The sequence below is a fragment of the Oryctolagus cuniculus genome, chromosome 4 (genome assembly GCF_051225735.1).
Source record: "Oryctolagus cuniculus isolate XC-2025 breed Fujian yellow rabbit chromosome 4, ASM5122573v1, whole genome shotgun sequence".
NCBI classification, from domain to species: domain Eukaryota; kingdom Metazoa; phylum Chordata; class Mammalia; order Lagomorpha; family Leporidae; genus Oryctolagus; species Oryctolagus cuniculus.
In genome coordinates, this window is record NC_142870.1 from 161,833,665 (window position 1) to 161,854,989 (window position 21,325).

At 47.4% G+C, this 21,325-nt stretch overlaps 2 protein-coding genes across 7 annotated transcripts in view; one reads left to right on the forward strand and one right to left on the reverse strand.

Moving 5' to 3' along the window:
• NGLY1 (N-glycanase 1) overlaps positions 1 to 582 on the reverse strand; it is a 71,344-nt gene extending 70,762 nt beyond the window's left edge. For all 4 annotated transcript variants that reach the window (XM_051818512.3, XM_051818511.3, XM_070072877.2 and 1 more), the window contains exon 1: positions 419 to 582. In XM_051818512.3, the coding sequence (XP_051674472.3) occupies positions 419 to 558 (140 nt within the window). In that variant the 5' untranslated portion in view covers positions 559 to 582. The remainder of the gene's footprint in view (positions 1 to 418) is intronic.
• Positions 583 to 1,092: 510 nt separating this feature from the next.
• Positions 1,093 to 11,133, forward strand: OXSM (3-oxoacyl-ACP synthase, mitochondrial). Of its 3 annotated transcripts, none has more exons than XM_017346751.4 (5): positions 1,093 to 1,854; positions 2,967 to 3,116; positions 6,748 to 7,374; positions 7,725 to 8,735; positions 10,692 to 11,133. In XM_017346751.4, the coding sequence occupies exons 4-5, from the start codon at positions 7,756 to 7,758 to the stop codon at positions 11,092 to 11,094; spliced, it is 1,383 nt and encodes a 460-aa protein (XP_017202240.4). In that variant the 5' UTR covers positions 1,093 to 1,854; positions 2,967 to 3,116; positions 6,748 to 7,374; positions 7,725 to 7,755; the 3' UTR covers positions 11,095 to 11,133. The 3 variants fall into 3 exon arrangements, with proteins under 3 accessions (XP_017202240.4, XP_069928981.2, XP_069928979.2); XM_070072880.2 differs by having other exon boundaries at positions 6,748 to 7,363; XM_070072878.2 differs by having other exon boundaries at positions 6,748 to 7,020.
• Positions 11,134 to 21,325: the final 10,192 nt, after the last annotated feature.

Sequence of the window (21,325 nt, forward strand, 5' to 3'; positions counted from 1 at the left end):
AAAAAAAAAAAAAGCCCAAACCATGTGAAGCCCACCCCTTCCTAAACAGGAGCAGAAAGTAGTCCTGAGACGTTCACTCGGTCGCGGACCGCGCTGTGACAAGCGGCTGCACCTGCCAGCCACGCCGCTGGCACCGCCGCCCGGGCACTGAACACAGGCGAACCCCAGGCCGAGAGGCGGCGGGTCACCTGGGCGGCCGCCAGCAAACGCCCGGTCACACCTGCGAAGGCACTCGCTCTTCTCACGGCGCTGCGGCCTGGCCGGCGGAGCTGGAAGCTGAGCCGGGGCCACCCTCGGGCCCGGGCCCCTCCGGGCCTCGCCGCCTGCGCGCGGCCGGGGTCGGCGCCCCTCAGCCCCGGGCCGAGCAGGCGCCGCGGCCCACCCGCCCCGGCCCCCCGCCGGCCCTGCGGCCCCACACCTGAGGATGTTATCGGCGTAGGTGAGCAGCAGCTTGGAGGCCTCCAGAAAGGTCTCTGGGGTGTTCTGGCAGAGCTCGGCCACGGCCGGGGACGCCGAGCCCGAGGAGCCGCCCGGCGCCGCCGCCGCCGCCGCCGCCATGCCCGAGCGCGCGCGTCCCGCACTGAGCAGGCGCCTCCGCGGCGCGGCCGCCGCCGCCGCTGCCCGCTAGGGGCGGTGTCCGGCCGGGGCGGGGGCCTGCGGGCGGGGGCGGGGCTCGGGCCTCGGGCCGGAGGGACGGCGGTGTCCGGCCGGGGCGGGGGCGTGGGGCTCCTCGGGCGGGGCGCGGGCCGGAGGGACGGCGGTGTCCGGCCGGGGCGGGGTCGCGGGGCTCCTCGGGCGGGGCGGGGGCCGGAGGGATGGCGGTGTCCGGCCGGGGCGGGGGCCTGCGGGCGGGGACGGGGGCGGGGCGCGGGCCGGAGGGACGGCGGTGTCCGGCCGGGGCGGGGGCCTGCGGGCGGGGGCGGGGGCGGGGCGCGGGCCGGAGGGACGGCGGTGTCCGGCCGGGGCGGGGGCCTGCGGGGCGGGGGCGGGGCGCGGGCCGGAGGGACGGCGGTGGGATGGCGGTGTCCGGCCGGGGCGGGGGCCTGCGGGGCGGGGGCCTGCGGGGCGGGGGCCGGAGGGACGGCGGTGTCCGGCCGGGGCGGGGGCCGCAGGGACGGCGGTGTCCGGCCGGGGCGGGGGCGCGGAGTGCAGGTGTGGGCTGCGTCCGAGAGGGTCCGGGGAACTCGGCTTCCTCAGCGCCGAGTGCCAGCCGCCGGGACCCGGCCGCGAAGGTGGAGAGGCCGCTTCTGGTTCCTTGTCGTCACCACCAATAAAACACTGTTATGGCCTCTGTGCCCAGGCGGTGCTAGACAGATAGTAGCCATGGATGAAAAAGACCCCCAGAAGGAACGACCCCGGAAGGAACGAGCAACAGCCGTCCAAAAAAAAAGGAGCTTGGCCGTCAGCCCTGACGGGTTCCTGGTTATGCAGATTCTGAAGTCGGTTAAGTCCCGGCTCAGATAATAGGATTCAGTAAAGGAGTGTTTTGTAAACTTCAGGAGCCACGCGTCAGTGGGATGTGGTGGCCAGCATGAAACACATCCACAATAATAGTAGGATGTGGGGGGAGGGCCAGAGAATAAACATTTGCATCCCACACAGCAAGGGTGCTATTTCGGGACGGATCATGCTTTTAGTGTCTTGACTTCATGTTTTTCAGATACCTTGTTTGCCTAAGAAGCCTCTTTAAATCTTCTCGATGCTTCATCTTATGTTGACTTTGAGGATTTAAAATTCTCTTCAGTGTCTGAGCAAAATTGTGAGCTGTGCAGTCCATTTCTGCTACCATTCATCTGCCAGATGATAACTTTTTGTACTAGCTTCAAGAATAGTGTGTTCAACAGGTAGTATGTGGCGAGCTGCTGTAACTAAAATTTTTGGTGGCTTAACGAATAATTCCTTTCTGGCTCACCTAAGAGTTTGATAATGCAGGTGTCATTAGTCATTAGTGGGCCCAGGCTTCTTCCATTCTTAGAACAGGAGCCAACAAACATTTAAGAGCCAGAGAGTAAATGTTTTAGGCTTTGCAGGACATAGGGTCTGCCTTTATTTAACTCTGCCTCTGCATTTGTAGCTCCATAGAATAAACGAGTGTGATTTTGTTCTGACATTTTATTTACGGACTTGCAGCCTGCTGGATTTGTCCTACAGGCGTAGTTTGCTAACTCTTGCCATAGGCCTCTGAGACTTCTTCATTTAATTGAGCAGAAAGAAGGCCTGCATACTTCTTAACCCCACTATGCCACAAATGATATACAGTGTTTGCACTGATCCTTGACAAGTATGAGGCTTCTACTAGATAACAGAGAGGGAGTGGAGGCTGGCAAGTGTAGTCCCTACACGGACAGGCACCTCCCACAACTACATAAGGGGAAAGGGAGTGGCACTGGGTATATAACCAGCTGTCTCTATTGCCAATGATAATCTCCTAAATTTGGGTTTCTCTTTTCCATTTATATGTGTTTATCCTTATAATCACATAAGAATATGACAATATATGGCAATTATGACTTTAAAAAAAAGAAGCCATTTTTCATATAAAGTCTAAGGAAGAATCTTTATACACAAAACACCAAGGCGAAATGCCTTGGAATTGGAGGTGTGTAAGAGGAGGGGCAGAATGCCATCAGCTCAGCCTTCCCTTCACAGATACAATGGCCATAGGGTACTTCTGTGGGGACCATGCATCCACAGTGAAAAACCAATGCCATAACATTAACACTGAAACTGAGTCCCTGTGCTAATGCACTTGTAGACTTTATCAGCCCCTAGCCTTGCCTCTTAGCTTGCAGTCCCCCTGTCTCCAATTGATGATTGCAAGTCAACTCCTTAAGAATAACTCATTAAATTAAGGAAGTAGTGCAAGATCAGTCCCCACAAGACCCCAGATCACAAGACTCAGAATTCAATGATCACTTCTAGAGTTAAAATCCTAATAATAGGTTCTATTTTGACATGTTTCACAGGTCCTGATCAAACAAATTAATGACCAGTCTACCCACGGACCAAGCCCTCTGCCATCACAGCATTTGCAGAACATGCCAGCCTCCTATCAGTGGCCAATGAAAGGAAGGCCATGAGCACTGAGGAGCTGTTCACACACTATGCAACCCCAGGTGTGATGTTTATCTTAGAGAGTCTGGGAATTGAGCAAGAGCTTACTGCTGCTGCAAAGTGGACACCTACGTTCTTCCATCACCTCCGCGTCAGTGATTGGCTTGTTCTGTGCAGGGCAAGCAAACCTAAGTCTTTTTTCTTCTTTTAAACAATTTGTCAAGTGTGCACATGAGAGAGAATTAGCTTCCATTTTCTGGCTTACTTCCCCAAATGCCTGCAATTACTGAGGCTGGGCCAAAACCAGGGGCCAGGAATCCAATCCAGGTCCCCTGTGTGGGTAGTAGGAACCCAATTACTTGAGTGGTTGCCACTGCTGTCCAAGGTCTACACTGGCAGGAATTTGGAAGTAGGAGCTGGAACCAGTTATCAGACTAGATAGTCCAACGTGGGTTGTGGACTTCTTAACTGACATCCTAACCACCAGGCTAAATGTCCATCCCTTAACCTGGGTTTTATTTAAGATTCTACAACAATGCAGATTTTGTCTCACTCTTTTTCCTACTGTTTCTTCCAGTAAGTCAAGTTGGAGACATTTAAAAAATGCAAGATATTAAACTTTCCTTAATCTCCTTATACTGTCAAAAATCTTAATATTAAATAAACTTTGAACTTCCTATTATTTTGATTTTTTTTGATTGTTGTTCCTGTATGGTGATTTTTTTTCAGGATTCCAACTTTAATAAAGACACTGTCTTTAGAATTGACACATGGTGGCACTATTCTTAAATGGAATGGCAAAAAGAAATAACCCACTAAAATTTCCCCAGGATCAGTGCTCGGCCCTCCCCGGGTTTGCTGCTGGTTCTTCCCGGGTTGGCTACTATCCCTTCCACCTCCGTGGAAGGGCAGTTCCCCCTGGCCACATTCCCCACTTCCGCAGGGGAGCGGCACACCGCCGGCCGGCTTTCTCGGGGGCTGCACGGGTGTTCCTTCAGATAGATGTTCCCCTTAGATGTTCCCCGGTGCATGCCGTCTCTCTCCTCCTTTATAGTCCTCCTCCGCCAATCCCAACTCGGCTGCCCACACGCCGAGTACGCTGCTCTCCAATCAGGAGCAAGTCCTACAGTTAATTGGTTGAACTGGAGGCAGCTGTGCGGAAGCTGTTTACTTCTCTCCCAGCGCCATATTGTGGGAGAGCAGATGCATAGAATAAGTCTTAATTCCAGTAACTCAGTCCAGTCCGGATTGCTCCCCACAGATCAGTTTTGTCATTCAAAAAAAAAAAAGTAGAAAATATTGGCACCAAGGAACTGGGGTGCTGGTGTGGTGAGTCACCATTGTGTGATTGCATAAATTAGTGAACCAACAACTACTTATTCAGTGCCTGCTGTGTGCAAAGCAGACTGAGAAAACTGGCATAAAATAGTTTTAATCTAGCAGCGAAGACAAAAATAATGCTAATAACTTATACACAGAAAGCCTTTTAGCTGACAATAGAGAAACTTACTGTGAAGAGAAAAACCAAAGCCCTTTGGTAAGAAATGCACAATACATGTATATAGGAAAGGCAAGGGTATATGTTCATCCATTCATTCTGTAATTCACTCATTAACCAAACACTTATGAAGTGACTGTTAAATGCCAAGCACCATGCCAGGCACAGTGAAACACTGAAACAGACAAGTACAATCCCTGTTTTCATGCACGTCATGATGAATTTAGAACAGCAACACCAACATTACCAGGAACTTGTAAGGGAGACCAATTCTTAAGCCCTATCTTTAAAGGTGGGGCCTAACACAATAAATTTGAGAAGCACTAATTTAAAGGAGGGAAAATGTCATTGTAGCTTACATTTTCTTGGTAGGGGAAGAATTTGAACAGAATCCTTAAATTGAGAGGTTAAAGAAGAGAGAAAGGGGAGGACTTCCAAGCTATAAAACAAACAAACAAACAAACAAACCTCCCACACTTAGTATGGACACTGTCCTAGCGACATTTGCTTCTCAACATCTCCTGCATGTCTGTTCTTTGCCATGGCTTTAGTCCAAGTCCTCCTCATCCTGTGCCTAGCGTCACCCTCTCCCCTGTTTCCATTCCCACATCCTTCCATCCTCCCTGTACTTAGCTGCAGTAGTGATCTTTCTAAAGCACGCATCTGACCATGTCATTCTCCTGGTCCAACGTTTTCTGTGGTTCCTCCTGCCACACTGTACAGTCAGGGTGTTAGAGCCAAGTATGTAATGTCAATGTGTGAAGTGACTTTTTTCAAGACATCAGAGTAGGGGAACTTCTGGTGAAAGGAATGAGAGCTAACCATTTTCTTCACAGGGAAATTTAGATTCAATGAAAGAGCAATGCACTCCAGATTAGACCAGGGCTGTGTTGGATTTGATCTAAAGTCCTCCATATGATACCCAAGGCTTTTGTAATCCAGCCCTTGCCTTACTCTTACACTTTTTTTTTTTTTAAAAAAAAGACTTATTTATTTATTTAAATGGCAAAGTTACACAGAAGCAGAGACTTAGAGAAAACTCCTATTAGTAGACTAAGCCTCAGCCTGTGGCTCTGGAATCCCATCTCTGCACTGGTTCGTGTCCTGGCTGCTCCTCTTCCAGTCCAGCTCCCTACTAGTGGCCTAGGCAGCATGCATTCATGTGGGAGACCCAGAAGAAGCTGCTGGCTCCTGGCTTTGGATCGGCTTAGCTCCAGCTATTGCGGCCATTTGGGGAGTGAACCAGCAGATGGAAGACTTTTCTATCTTTCCCTCTCTCTGTCTGCAACTCTACCTCTCAAATAAATAAAATCTTTTTTTAAAAAAAATTAAAGAGGTTTGGCTATGTTTTCCCTTAATAGATTCACAGACTGCTCTAAGCAAATGTTAGTAAATTTTTCAGACTAAATTTACAGTTAAATGTCTCAAATCTCTCATTTTTTTCTCCATTCTTATTTGACACTTCACGTGATGTTTTGAGTACTGTCTCAGATGGAGCAATTTTTTTTTTTTAATATTATGTATTTATTTGAAAGGCAGAGTTAGAGAAAGAGAGAACGGTCTTCCCTCCACTGGTTCACTCCTCAAATGGCCACAACAGCAGAAGCTAGTCCAGGTTGCAGCCCGGAGCCTGGAGCTCACTGTGTCTCCCACAGGGGTGCAGGCGCCCAAGTACTTGGGCCATCTTCTGCTGCTTTCCCAGGTGCAGAGGCAGGGAGCCGGGTCAGAAGTGGAGCAGCTGGGACTCCAACCAGGGCTCATATGGAATGCTGGCACAGCAAGCAGCAGTTTAACCTTGTGTGCTATGTCACCAGCTCCTCCAAGTTTTGTTAAATGTAAAAACTTTGTGACACAAGCACTAATAAAAAACGGGCAAATCACACTGTACACTCTTGCAGATATTTCAAGTTTTTAAAAATGACATACTGCATGTGTTAATTAAAATTTAAAAATTGACATATTGACATATTTGGATTTACTCTAAAACATAGCATCAACATCTTGACACATTAATACTCCCAGGGAGGATTTCTTAAAATGGCTTCACGGCATTAAGATGTACCACCAAGTACAATTTCCTGATGTTGGGCATCTTTGACTTAGTTTTATTTTACTCACTATTCTAGATAACTCCAGGATACGCTGTAATGACTCTGGGGCCACAGTGATTTCCTTAATTTTTTTTTTTTTTCTAGGAGTGCTGTAGAATATGCTGTGGTCAATACGGACTATTCGGACGCTATCCCTGCTGAAAAAAAGAATTCTCTCAGATGGGCAGAAACACCATCTCGCTGGATATTCGCAGGTTCTCGAGCCCTCTAGGCCGACCGCCCAGGCCGGTCTGACCTCCGCCAAGGTGACGCGGCACCCGGCCGCCGGCTGCAGCGGGCGGGCGCGGGGGCGCGCACGTGCGTACGTACGGCGCGTGCGTGCGCGAGCGTCCGCCGACGGCGCGAGCCGCGCCTCAGGTAGCCGCTGCGGCTTTCCTCTTCCGCTTGGTCCTCCCCCTCCGCAGCCGGGTCGGATCTCGGGAAGGGCACCGGGGGCTTCTGTTCCTGTGGCCTCGCGGTCTGCGGGGCGTGTGTGGCGGTGCGGGGCGGGCGACGCCCGCTGATGCCCGCGTCGGGCCCCGGCGGCGATCACCTGGGCTCCTCCCGCCGGTGACCCGCTTGGCCGCAGAGCCGATGGTCAGCCGATGGTCAGCCGATGGTCAGCCCGGTCCTCGGGACTCGGTCCTGAGCGGCTTTCGAAAAGGCGGGGTGGTTCCCAGGGCTTGAAGACAGACCATGGCCGCGAACGCCGCCTCACGGAGTAGGTCCTGGGTGCGTTTTCTGTGCCTCTGACTCCATGTGGGATAAGCCCTCGGTAACCCTGAACCAGCCCGGATCAGTCTGGGGGTTCCTTTTTATTTTTCACCGTAGAGTTTCCATTTTGCTGACTAGTGCATATTTTGGTCTCTGTGTCTTTAGACAGCTGAGGGTACTTAAAACCTAAAGAGGGAGTTGTGTCTACACAAATGGTTTGAAGACACAGTATGAATTGCAGTTTTGTAACATGATGTGCCTTGTGCTTATTTAACATTTCGCATCGGCGATGCCTGGGTTGTCGTTTCTTTGGCCCGTCAGCGGTTTTAACGGTGAATCTTTCCTGGGTGTGTCGTGGTCTGTTACAGGGATGTGTTTCTGATCCTCTGAATATCAGCCATGCTGTCAGACTGCTTGCAAAACTTCCTGAAGCTTCCAAGCCCTCGCCTTCTGTATTCAAGATCATGCCAGTGGGTCAGAAGCAAAAGGAGGTTTTTTGGAACTGTGCCGACACCCAGGTTGCCAAGGCGGGTTGTCGTGACAGGCATTGGCTTGGTGACCCCTCTGGGTGTTGGAACTCAGCTGGTGTGGGACCGGCTTCTCCGAGGAGAGAGTGGAATTGTTTCGCTGGCTGGTGAGGAGTATAAGAGTATCCCTTGCAGTGTCGCTGCTTTTGTGCCAAGAGGTTGTGATGAAGGCGAGTTCAATGAGGAGACCTTTGTGTCCAAATCAGACATGAAGGCCATGTCTTCTCCCACTGTCATGGCCATTGGGGCAGCAGAGTTAGCCTTGAGAGATTCCGACTGGCAGCCTCAGTCGGAAGCTGACCGAGTGGCTACGGGTGTTGCCATTGGAATGGGAATGGTTCCTCTTGAAGTTGTTTCTGAAACAGCTTTGATGTTCCAGACAAAAGGTTACAATAAAGTCAGCCCATTTTTTGTCCCTAAGATTTTGATCAACATGGCAGCAGGCCAGGTCAGCATTCGATATAAACTCAAGGGCCCCAATCATGCAGTATCTACAGCCTGTACCACGGGAGCTCATGCCATAGGTGACTCTTATAGATTGATAGCCCATGGTGATGCCGATGTGATGGTGGCTGGAGGTACAGATTCCTGCATTAGCCCATTATCTCTTGCTGGGTTTGCCAGAGCTCGGGCTCTGAGCACAAACACAGATCCTAAGTTGGCGTGTCGACCGTTTCATCCAAAGAGAGATGGTTTTGTAATGGGAGAAGGTGCCGCTGTGTTGGTGCTGGAAGAACATGGTCATGCCGTTCAAAGAGGGGCCCGGATCTATGCGGAAGTTCTGGGCTATGGACTCTCAGGTGATGCTGGTCACATAACTGCACCTGATCCTGAGGGAGAAGGTGCCTTAAGGTAAAGATTGACTGTTTTATTCCTACTCTTCTTTCAAAAGAGACTGAGTTCCAAATTAGGGAAAACCAGTAATGCCTTGGTGTACAGATCTCTGTTGTTTTCTGTTTTAGGCTAAGCAAAGTGATTTTTTTTCTTTTTGTTTTTTGGCTTTAAACCCTTGAAATGTTGGAATATCTGTGCAAAAATTGGATTTTAGTTAAGGGCAATACATTTGTGAGGAAGACCATGTTTGTCTGCCAACTTTCATACATACATCTGTGCTTAACAGCTGTCAGGTGCTCCTTCCTTCAGCCCTCACCTGTTGCCCTCCATCAGCTTTGGAGAGAAAAGTCAGGCCTCTCAGATGTCTTGTTCCTGCTCACTTTCAAATCAGTTACTTCTCAACCTTTCACGCCCATGGATCTTTTCAAAATACTGATGCTAACTCTAGGCTGGCACTTGAGATTTAGCATTTCTGAGAAGCTCCTGGGTGATGGTGATGCCTCTGATGTAAGACCACACCTTGAAAAACGGTGAAATGTTGTAGACAAGATAATTAGTAACAAAAAACCCAGAAAGACCTTGATAATGTGTTACTATATAATCTAATTTGTTAGCTTTCATACATTCTATGGTATTTTTTACCCCTTTAAATTAGAAGTTAGTAAGTCTTTTCTTTAAAAGGACAAATAGTAAATATTTTTGAGTTTTGGGCCATTGAGTCTGTTGCAACCACTCACGGTTGCCCTTAGAGTGTGAAAGCAGCCTTAGACAATAGTATGGAAACAAATAGTTGTGAATATGTATCAGTGAAACTATTTATAAATGTGGGCATTTGGCCAAGGCTCATAGTTTACTGACCCCTAGATTAAAATTTGGATTTTGGTGAGTGGTTGCTGCTGCTAGACATGTAACTAGCTAGATGAAGAAATAATTACATTAGGGGAAACCTTTCAGCAAATTTCAGATTATATCATGAGCTTCCTGCTAAGAAATACATGCAGCCCAGGGGCTGGTGTTGTGGCACCGCAGGTCAAGCAACCACCTATATGACGTTGCCATCCCATCTCAGAGTGCCAGGTTCCAGTCCTGGTTGCCCTGCTTCCCTGATCCAGCTCCTTGCTAATGTGCCTTGGGAAAGCAGCCGAAAGGCTCAAGTACTGGGCCCCTGCTACCCGTGTGGGAGAACTGAATGGAGTTCCAGCTCCTGGCTTTGGCCTAGCCGACCCCCAGCTGTTGCTGTTGCTGCTGTTTGGGGAGTGAACCAGCTGGTGGAAGATTTCTCTCTCCACTCTTTTAAATAAATGAAATAAATATTTAAAAAAGAAAAAGGAATACATGCAGCCTGCAGATCAGGAACTGAAAAAGTATCCACATCAAGAAGTTTTCAAAAGTTCTTCCAGAGATTTTTTAAAAATTTGTTTTTGGCTTGGCTTCATATTTATTTATTATTCTTATAGCCTAAATAAAGAGAGTCTTGAAAGGTTACTTGAAGCATTGAAGTAGTAGATCATTGGGAAAAATGCCAAGTTTTACATTTAAATATAAAAAATTAAAAGTCATAAATTTGTACATTTAAAAATCTATGCATTTACCCTGGTCACAAAAATTTGCTAGAAGAAAAATTATTCTGGTCTTAAATCAACATGATTTTTTCCCCCAGGAAAAAAATGTCAACTCAAATAAAAGGAATTATAGCTTTAGTAGACATGATAGATTTCATGGATTTTTATGTTTAACTCATGGTGATGAATCAATCCAAGGTACTGGGTGTGACTTACTATTCTGCTTGCAGGTGGCATTCTGCCTCATGTGAGAATCCAAGATGGATGGGGTCCTGTTACTGGAGCTAGGATTATTTTCATCTAGTATAATCAAATACCTAATACCTCTATTTCTTTCACATAAACCATGTATAAAGAATTTCTTATTAAAATTAAACTTAGTCCTGATAAATTTGTTTTCTTATTTTATTAGATGTATGACTGCTGCTGTAAAAGATGCAGGTGTGCAACCTGAAGAAATATCCTATGTCAACGCACATGCTACTTCCACCCCTTTGGGAGATGCTGCTGAAAACAAAGCTATCAAGCATCTTTTCAAAGGCCATGCGTACAACCTTGCAGTTTCCTCAACCAAGGGAGCCACAGGACATCTGCTGGGAGCTGCAGGGGCGGTTGAAGCAGCTTTCACCACACTAGCTTGTTATTATCGAAAACTACCACCTACTTTAAACCTGGATTGTACAGAACCAGAATTTGATCTTAATTATGTTCCACTGAAGGCACAGGAATGGAAAACTGAGAACAGACTTATTGGACTCACCAATTCCTTTGGTTTTGGTGGTACTAATGCAACGCTTTGTATTGCTGGCATGTAGGACAAATCATTTGTAATTAAACATTGATTTTTAAAAAAATGCTGTAAGAGAAGAAATAATATGTATATATGTATGTGTTTTTGTATCAATAACCAGATACCCCTTTTTGGTAGTTTTTCTGTCTTGACACTATTGATAATCTGGGTAGGATAGTTCTTTGTTGGGGAAAACAGGGATGCACCTAGCATTGTGGGATGTTCAGTAACACCCTGTTCTTCACTGTGTTGACCACCAGTTCCTCTAGACATTGCCAAGTGTTTCTCGGGGGAAAATACAAGACAGGTCAATACCACTGACCTGTCTTTTCCCAATACTCCTAGGCCAGACAGCTTTCTGTGACATTTTGCTAGCTTTGGTCCATTTCACAGATATTTAGGGAATACTACTCTGTGCTGGGCAGGGTTGCTGTATTGTACCACGCCAGGGGAACCATTCATATGTAATGTAAGGAGTATAATGTAACTAGATGTTGGAATCATTGCCCTTAGAGTAGCTGCCAGTCAGCAGTGGTTGTTTACCTCTTATCTCTCCAATCCTCTTCATGTTATTCACACTGTAATTCAGTGAAATTAATGGAGATTGCCTGAACTACCGAGCCATCGATTCCTGAAAGAAGTGAAATTGGTTTGAAATTTCTTATTCTTTTTGTATTGATGCTGGTACCTCAGTGGTAGAGATCAGGATCTTTGGGGAATGGAGCAGTAATTGATGATTTGACCCCATTGCCATGGCCCACCTCTAACTTCACTGAAGCTTTGGTTGTTCTCTGTGTTCTTCCGACACTCCCACAAGCATTGGAGGTCCCTCTACTATTCTGCCTTGGGACGTTCTCTAAAGCCCAAGGGATTGCATTCTGTCCCAGCAGGCAGGTAGTGTGAGGAGAGAGAGAGGAGCAAGTTCCCCAGTGGCAACTCTGAAACACTGAGAGTGTAGTGGGGGTAAGTGCCAGAGCCTCACTTCAAGGCCTGTCTAAAGTCTGCACACTTCCTCAGAGGGTTCCTGGTGAGATGGAACTTAAGTGCCCATAGCATTAATTAGCTCAGAGTTCCTCCTTTCCTGGCTATTCTTCCATGTCTCTGCACCCCTCCCCCTTTTAATTTTTTCTAAAATATTTTTATTTATTGGCCGACGCCACGGCTCACTAGGCTAATCCTCCGCCTTGCGGCGCCGGCACACCAGGTTCTAGTCCCAGTCGGGGTGCCAGATTCTGTCTTGGTTGCCCCTCTTCCAGGCCAGCTCTCTGCTGTGGCCAGGGAGTGCAGTGGAGGATGGCCCAAGTGCTTGGGCCCTGCACCCCATGGGAGACCAGGAGAAGTACCTGGCTCCTGCCATTGGATCCGCCCGGTGCACCGGCCGCAGCGCGCCAGCCGTGGCGGCCATTGGAGGGTGAACCAACGGCAAAGGAAGACCTTTCTCTCTGTCTCTCTCTCTCACTGTCCACTCTGCCTGTCAAAAAAAATTTTTATTATAGTTTTTATTTAATGAATACAAACTTCAAATGTACAGCTTTTAGGAATATAGTGTTTCTTCCCCCCATTCCCACCCTCCCACCCCACTTCCATCCCACCTCCTACTCTCTCTCCCATTTTTCATTAAGATTGGTTTTTAATTATCTTTATATACAGAAGACCAACTCTATACTAAGTAAAGATTTCAACAGTTTGCACCCACAAAGTATAAAGTACTGTTTGAAGTCAGGTTTTACCGTTAATTCTCATAGTATACCTCATTAAGGACAGAAGTCCTACCTAGGGGGTAAGTGCACAGTGACTCCTGTTAATTGAACAATTAACACTCTTTATTTTGGATGTCAGTGACCACCTGAGGCTCTTGTCAAGAGCTGCCAAGGCTATGGAAGCCTTTTGAGTTCACAAACTCCGTCGGTATTTAGACAGGGCCATATGCAAAGTGGAAGTGCTCTCCTCCCTTCAGAGAAAAGTACCTCCTTTTATGATGGTCCCTTCTTTCCACTGGAGTCTCACTCACAGAGATTCTTCATGTAGGTTATTTTTTGCCACACTGTCTTGGCTTTCCCTGCCTGAAATGCTCTCTTGGGCTTTTCGGCCAGATCCAAATGCTTTCAGGGCTGATTCTGAAGTCAGAGCCTACACCCCTTTTTGATTTTTAATACTATTTCCAGGAGTTGCTCCCCAAACCACCTGTTATCAGGCTTTGTTTGCTGAGTGTGTACAATGGTAAATGGGTTGTGTGTATTTCTGCAGAAACAATAGGGATCCCCAAGTTATAAGAGCCCAGATGTACTGCCCACCCACTGACCTTGACTAGATACTTTAATCCCTTGTATGCCAATGATTCCAGCCATGTATTCACATGACTATAATCAGTTCTGATCATCATCAGCAAACATTTAGTTCAACTGAAACTTTTGGGTGCTACTGTAGAGCTGGCATTTTTCTGATCATTGATATGATAAATGGAATGTGCAGGGAAATATTTCCTAAAGGAAGCAGAAGCTGTAAGAGTGAATAGATCCCAGCCAGGTGAAGATGGGGCAGATGGAGAAGCAATGTTCTAGCCAGAGGGAGGTCAATGTGAAATGGTCTAGAAGGTGGAATATTTGTGTTAAAATGCATACACCCTGATATGGGGGATTGGGGAAAACTGCCAAAAACATCTGGTGGAGGTCGGATCACAAAGAACCTTCCAAGTTTTGTTAAAGCAGTAAGGGTGGTGGGAAGCCATGTAAGGTTTGGGATGTGATGGTGCCTTTGTAATATGTCAGATTGGCTAGGTTGAACTACATTTCCCAGTATTCCTTTAACTGTGTTTTTGGTTAGAGGGGGCCACGAGCGATTGCTGTGGGAGACTTGCGAGTGGAAGCGAAGCAGCATTTTTTTTTTTTTTTTTGTAGCTCCTACATGTCACTTATCTGCAGGCTTGCCTTAGTGTGAGGCAGTGGCTGAGCCTGTAATTACTTTACCCTCTCTGACTCCTTCAGCTTCCCTGCTTCTAGACCAGGTGTGTGTCAGCTCCTTGCTAATGAAAGGCCCAGCTTCTGCCCCTTGCTGCCTACGTTGGAGCAATAAGAACTGTAGGGTTTCATTTCATCTTGTGTTTGTGAGTTCCAGCTTCTTACTGGAACATTACATTCACCTTCCCAACTGCCTGCCTTGTGGACTTCAACTCCAGGATGGGAAGAGAATAGACCTGAAAGCATTACACAGACCACTTAGCCAGTTCCTGCCGTGGGGTGAGGTCAAGTCTATGGAAAGAATCTATGTTTACACTTAGTGGCTCCATTTTTCTGAATAAATCCTGACTGGTACATATGAAGTATAAAAGTTATTGAGAGTGATAAAATCCTTTTCATTTAGGAGCATCTCAATAGCTACAGAACAGAGAACAGATTGGATGAAAGCTTGATTCTGTGAGAAAAGTCTTGCCTATTAAAGGCAGAGTGGCTGAAGCAGACTGTTTTGATCTAAGTTTTTTCTTAAGTTGAAAATCACTTGTAAGCATTTAACAAGTGACCTCAAAGCAATAAAATGCACCCATATGAAGTGTGCAGCTCAGTGAGTTTTGGGAAAGGTGTGTACACACATGTGTAGCCACCACCTCAATAAAAATGAAGTCCATTGCTGCAACCCCCAGAACTCTTTTAGCTCTAATCACTGCAGAGCGCTCTATCACTATACATAAGATTCCCCCCCCCTTGTTTTTTTTTTTTTTTTTGACAGGCAGAGTGGACAGTGAGAGAGAGAGACAGAGAGGAAGGTCTTCCTTTTGCCGTTGGTTCACCCTCCAATGGCCGCCGCGGCTGGCACACTGCAGCCGGGGCATCGCGCTGATCCGATGGCAGGAGCCAGGTACTTCTCCTGGTCTCCCATGGGGTGCAGGGCCCAAGCACTTGGGCCATCCTCCACTGCACTCCCTGGCCACAGCAGAGAGCTGGCCTGGAAGAGGAGCAACCGGGACAGAATCGGCGCCCCAACCGGAACTAGAACCTGGTGTGCTGGCGCCACAAGGCGGAGGATTAGCCTAGTGAGCCGCGGCGCCAGCCAAGATTCCCCTTTTCTAGAATTTTATATAAAAAAAACACAAGATACTCTTGTGTCTGGCTTTTTTCCACTCGTAATGTCTTCGGGGTTGTACCTGTTAATGAACTGGATTCACTCCCTTTTTATTACTAAATTTTAAAAATCTTTAATCAGTAAAGATGTCTGTGGGGAGCAACTCAGACTAGACCAAGTTACTGGAATTAAGACTTAATCTATGCATCTGCTCTCCCACAATATGGCGCTGGGAGAGGAGGAAACAGCTTCTACACAGCTGCCTCCAGTTCAACCAATAAACAGCAGGACCTGCTCCTGATTGGAGGAGAGCAGCGTACTCGGCGTGTGGGTAGCAGAGTTGGGATTGGTGGAAGAGGACTATAAAGGAGGAGAGAGACAACATGCACCGGGAACATCTATCTGAAGGAGCACCTGAGCAGCCCCCGAGAGAGCCAGCCGGCGGTGTGCCGCTCCCCCGCGAAAGTGGGGAAAGTGGCAGGGGGAACCGCCCTTCCACGGAGGTGGAAGGGACGGTAGCCAACCCGGGAAGAACCAGCAGCAAACCCGGGGAGGGCCGAGCAGACAAAAGAACAGCGCAGTGTCTAGTGTCGTTCCTCCGCGAAGAGGGGGAGCGACAGATGTCCTTGACTTTTACTCTGCCTCTAATCCCTACTTAGCTTAATTTTTCCCTTTTTACTTTTTTCCACTATTAATTTTTAAAATGGCTATGCCTTGCCTTTTGAACAAAAAGATAAGGATTAAAAAATTGTAAAAGCAAGTTTGCTGCTAAATCAAAGAATCTCTGAAAATCACAGATGTGTGAGAGTTTTAACAAAAGACACAGACCCATGCTTACATAAGTTAATTGAAATCATGGGAAGTAGTGCTAGAAATCTGAGAGTTTCCTGTAGCCCAGTGCCAAGAGTATGTGTAGGTTACTACTTTTGAATCCATATATCCCACCTCTATCCCTGGGGTCTTAATGTTTAACAAAGAAAGAGAACATAAGATAATAAAAATAAACATGGCTTTTATGTTAGTTCAGGTTTCCTGAGAAGCAGGGCCAAACAGGATTTTCTGTGCAAGAACTTTCCTGGGGAAACACCTGTGAAGGATAGAGGTGGCAGGGGAGAGCAGGGGAAAGCAGAGAGAAGCTTCAGACTGCAAGAGAAGCATGCTGCTGCAGGAGAGGAGATGCAGGTACGAAAGAAGATTGGGTAGGAAGGGTCTCAGACTGAAAATGTTTGGCCAGGCTGACAGTTTACGAGCCACAGTCTCTCATGAAAGCATTCCACATCTCTGAGGAATGGGCCTGGTGCTTGGTCACTGACTGGGATCTGCCTTGGCATAGCAGGAAATCTAAGCTGTGCATTTTCATGGCCTTTATAATCCACCCCTGGGAGCACAGAGATCTGTTTCTCCATGCAGGTTCTGGGAACAGCTCTTTCGTGGTTCTCATGGGTCTCTCTTTTTCTTTTTCTTTCTTTCTTTCTTTCTTTCTTTCTTTCTTTCTTTCTTTCTTTCTTTCTTTCTTTCTTTCTTTCTTTCTTTCTTTCTTTCTTTCTTTCTTTTTTGACAGAGTTATACAGTGAGAGAGAGAGAGAGAGAGAGACAGAGAGACAGAGAGAAAGGTCTTTCTTCCATTGGTTCACCCCCCAAATGGCTGCTAAGTCCGGAATGTCACCAATCCAAAGCCAGGAGCCAGGTGCTTCTTCCTGGTCTCCCATGCGGGTGCAGGGCCCAAGCACTTGGGCCATCCTCCACTGCCCTCCCGGGCCACAGCAGAGAGCTGGACTGGAAGAGGGGCAACCAAGACTAGAACCCGGCGCCCATATGGGATGCTGGCACCGTAGGCGTAAGATTAACCAAGTGAGCCACAGCACCGGCCCCATCATGGGCCTCTTTCTGAGGGAAATTTTGAAAGAGGGAAGTTAGTAGGCCCGACACATCTCTGATGTTGCGGTTCGTTTTGGGTCCACAATAGGCACTCATCCTCTCTCCAATCTGCTATTCATCCTAAATTTTCTTCATCCTTGGCTGTTGTCTTGGAAGGCCTTAGTGGCTTTGCTGGTGGTGTGACCCAAACCTGCATTGTTGAGGAATGTTGGACTTTGGTGATGGATAGTAGTTACTGCATGTGTCATGGAGCACTGGGATCGAGAGGCAAGGGGACACCAGGAAGGATTCAAGTAGATTGTCTGGAGTCCATGTCCGCGTTCCCTCTGTCCAAGTTGTACTGCACTGCCTCCTCCGCTGATTCGAGTCAGATACCACAGCTGACGAGGCCTTTCTGGTTTCTGGACACAAGCAGTCCAGCGTGTCTGCCCAGCAGCTACAGCTTGCTGTTCAGTGTGGTTCTTGCTGTGTCACTGGCAAAAATACAGACTTTTTGGAGCCCAGGACATCCAACACTACACCACCCAGAGTTCTTCATTATGATGGAACCTTTGGGAGTCCTGGTAAGTGGGGCCACTCCTGTTCCCCAGCCCCTTTGATTCGTGAACCCATATGATCCCCCCAGTGAAGTTTTTGTTACTTCAGCCAGTGCTGCATGTTGAGGTTGACATTATGGCCACTCAGGATGCATGTTGCCCTTGAGCTGCAGATGTAGGTGTTCCAGCTCCTTTGAGGTTAGCTGCTTCTGGATGGTGGGATATGTGAAAAAACCCATGGATCCCCTGGTCATAGACCTACTCCCCAGACCATCTCCTTTGCTGTGTGGCTTGGCTCCTGCTCAGATGCTATGGTACAAGGGATTCCTCCTATGGATTGGATGTATTTTAAAACCTGCAGATTATGGTAGTGGATGAGGCTCTGTGGGAAGGTGTCGCTCCCCCTCTTCGTGGAGGAACGACACTAAACCCTGCGCTGTTCTTTCGTCTGCTCGGCCCTCCCCGGGTTTGCTGCTGGTTCTTCCCGGGTTGGCTACTGTCCCTTCCACCTCCGTGGAAGGGCGGTTCCCCCTGGCCACATTCCCCACTTCCGCAGGGGAGCGGCACTCCGCCGGCCGGCTCTCTCGGGGGCTGCACAGGTGTTCCCCTTAGATGTTCCTGGTGCAAGCCATCTCTCTCCTCCTTTATAGTCCTTCCGCCAATCCCAACTCTGCTACCCACACGCCGAGCACGCTGCTCTCCTCCAATCAGGAGCAGGTCCTACAGTTTATTGGTTGAACTGGAGGCAGCTGTGTAGAAGCTGTTTCTCCCTTCTCAGCGCCATATTGTGGTAGAGCAGATGCATAGAATAAGTCTTAATTCCAGTAACTTAGTCTAGTCCGGGTTGCTCCCCACAGGAAGGAGAAACAAACTCAGTGAAATAGGCATCAGAACCTGTGAAGATAAGCATAGGTTCTTTTGTACTAGGTTGGACATTCAGAGGCAGAAATAGCTAGATTGAACACTGTAAATAGAGACAGCAGTAGCTAGATCCATCTTGGCTAGTGGGAGTTTGGAATGTAGGTAGCCTCCATTTCTACCACGGTAGCTACATCATTCATGTGCTTTTCATGCAGTTCTAAGGTGGCCAGTGACAAAGGCTGCCTAATGTCAATTGGCAGGGTCATCTTGTCTACTTGCTTGTTTAGTCCCTCTAATGTATTTGGTAGATATGAGTGTGTGATATGGAAGAGTTCACCATTCCTAGACTGTCCAGTCACATGCCTCTATTGGAGGTAGCCTTCCGCACTGCTAGTTCTTTTCTTTATAGATCCCTGACTACAAACCAGGACGTTGGCCAATGCCCAGGAAATTTTATTGTTCTAACTTCTCGGACTACTTCTGCCGCTGTGCAAAGCGAGTGGCCAGATGCAGCTCTGCCCTTTGGGAACATTTTCCCTTCTCAATGCTGTTGCAGTCCACTCCTGAGTATGGTGCGAATGTAGCTGTCATCTGTTTTCAATTTGAACTACTGCCAGAGACTATTTAGGAGGTAAAATCTGCAGGCTTTCATAGTTTGATCCCCTCCACCTCTCTCCCCGAATTCCTTGCTTCTTCAGTTTTCCTTATTCTCTGTCCTTCCTAGGATATAAATGTCATCAGAAAAGGAATTTTTGCTGCTTTTTTGCTTCTATAATTCCTGTTGCCTAGAACAGCAACTGGCACAACGTTGGTTTCAATAAACATTTGTGCAGGAACAAATGTGTGAATCTCACAAAACTTCTAGCAACCACCTAGTTGCTCAGATCATCAGATCACAAGACTAGTAAGAGTCAGCCTGGATTCCTGCCCTTCCTCTGTCACTTTTCTAAGCCTGCAGCAATTCCAGCAAATTCCAGTTTCAAAATACACCCTAAACAGTCACTGCTGTTCATTCCTGCCACTGTTATCTCCCTTCTGAACAGCAAGGATCAACTTGTTGGTCTTTTTGTGTCCCAAACACCACTCATTCTTGCTGTAGTTGACGAATTGATCTTTTCACAATATTAATCACATCATTTAGTTCCTCTGCTGACAATCTTCTCACGACTTCCCATCTGACTCGGGATGAAACTCGAACCCTTACCAAGGTCTGTGAGGCCCTGACCTCCTTCCTTGCACCCTCTGCAGCTTGCATTCATGCCATGCTGGTGTTCTTCCCATTCCTCCAATCTCTGCCTTTATCATTGTGCTTCTCTAGGCCTGGAACGCTAGTTTTTATTTATATCAAAATTGGCTTCCTGTTGTTATTCAGGTTTCAGCACAAATGCCTCTTCTTGGAGGTCTCCTCTGGCCTAGACCTAATCTAAAGTAAGCCCATCGACCCCCACCACACCTTCTCAGTACTTCTTCATCCCAGGGCCATGTTTTGTTTCTTCATATCTCTTAGACAGTCAGAAATTATCTTTTTTTAAAAATAGACCTATCTCCTGGGATTTTTAATTCTCTCTGTATATAAAGAATATAAACTTTATAGAAAATGGGGCCGGCGCTGTGGCACAGTGGGTTAATGCCCTAGCCTAAAACACTGGTATTCCATATGGGCACCAGTTCAAGACCTGGCTGCTCCACTTCCAATCCAGCTCTCTGCTATGGCCTGGGAAAGCAGTACAAGATGGCCCAAAATTCTTGGGCCCCTGCACCCACGTGGGAGACCTGGAGGAAGCTTCTGGCTCCTGACTTCGGATCGGTGCAGTTTTGGCCACTGCAGCCAATTGGGGAGTGAACCATCGGATGGAAGACCTCTCTCTCTTTCTCTCTCTCCAATCGGGGAGTGAACCATCAGATGGAAGACCTCTCTCTCTCTCTCTCTTTCTGCCTCTCCTCTCTCTGTGTAACTCTGACTTTCAAATAAATAAATAAATCTTTAAAAAAAAAACTGTAGTTTAAAAAATTTTATAGAAGCTGAGATCTCATTGATCTTATGAACAAAAATGGTATCCCCAGAACGCAGCAAAGAATGTGGCACACACATGTACTGACAAACAGACAAATGTTAGTTCCAGCAGCAATATTTTTCCAAAAAGGACAGCAAAGAGGAGCAGTTCATGTATGGTTTTAGGAAACCGGGAGAGTTGGTGTTGAGAGTAAGTGGGAAGGCTGGAGGCAGTCATGTGCTGTCTCTGTCTTGGCACCTGACTCAGCTTGGAGGTTTGGGACCCTGTAGGAGAGGGAGAGTGGTATTTTAGCAATGTCTTTAGAATTGCCTCACACAAATGACGTAACCTGAATTATAAGTGACCAACGATATTATCTTAAACAAAAAAGCCTCTAACTCAGGATCCAGCCAGTTTTTTTCTGTAAAGGATCAGATAGTATTTTTGGCTTTGTGAGCTGATGGTGGCCGTGGCAACTTCTCAGTTCTGTTTGCTTGAGTGTGAACGCAGTCCTGAAAATACATAAAGGAATAGGCATGGTAGGATTGGTCCTGCAGAGGGCTTGATGAAGCCAATGAGCTATAGTTTTGGTGACTTTTGCTTTAACTCTGCAAGGAAGCACATTTTCTGAAATGTTCAGCCAGTTAATCTTTGCTGTGTGTGTTTGTTTCTTAAATTTGTTTTATTTATTTGAAAGGCAGAACTACAGAGATAGGGCGAGAGACACAGAGAAAGAGAGTTCTTTTATTCACTGCTCACTCCCCAAATGGCTGCAATGGCCAGGGCTGGGCCAGAAGCAAGGAGCTTCATCCAGGTCTCCCACGTAGAGGGCAGGGGCCCAATGCCTCAGGAATCTTCTACTGCTTTTCCCAGACCATTAGCATGGAGCTGGACCTGAAGTGGAACAGCTGGGACTTGAAACAATATCTTA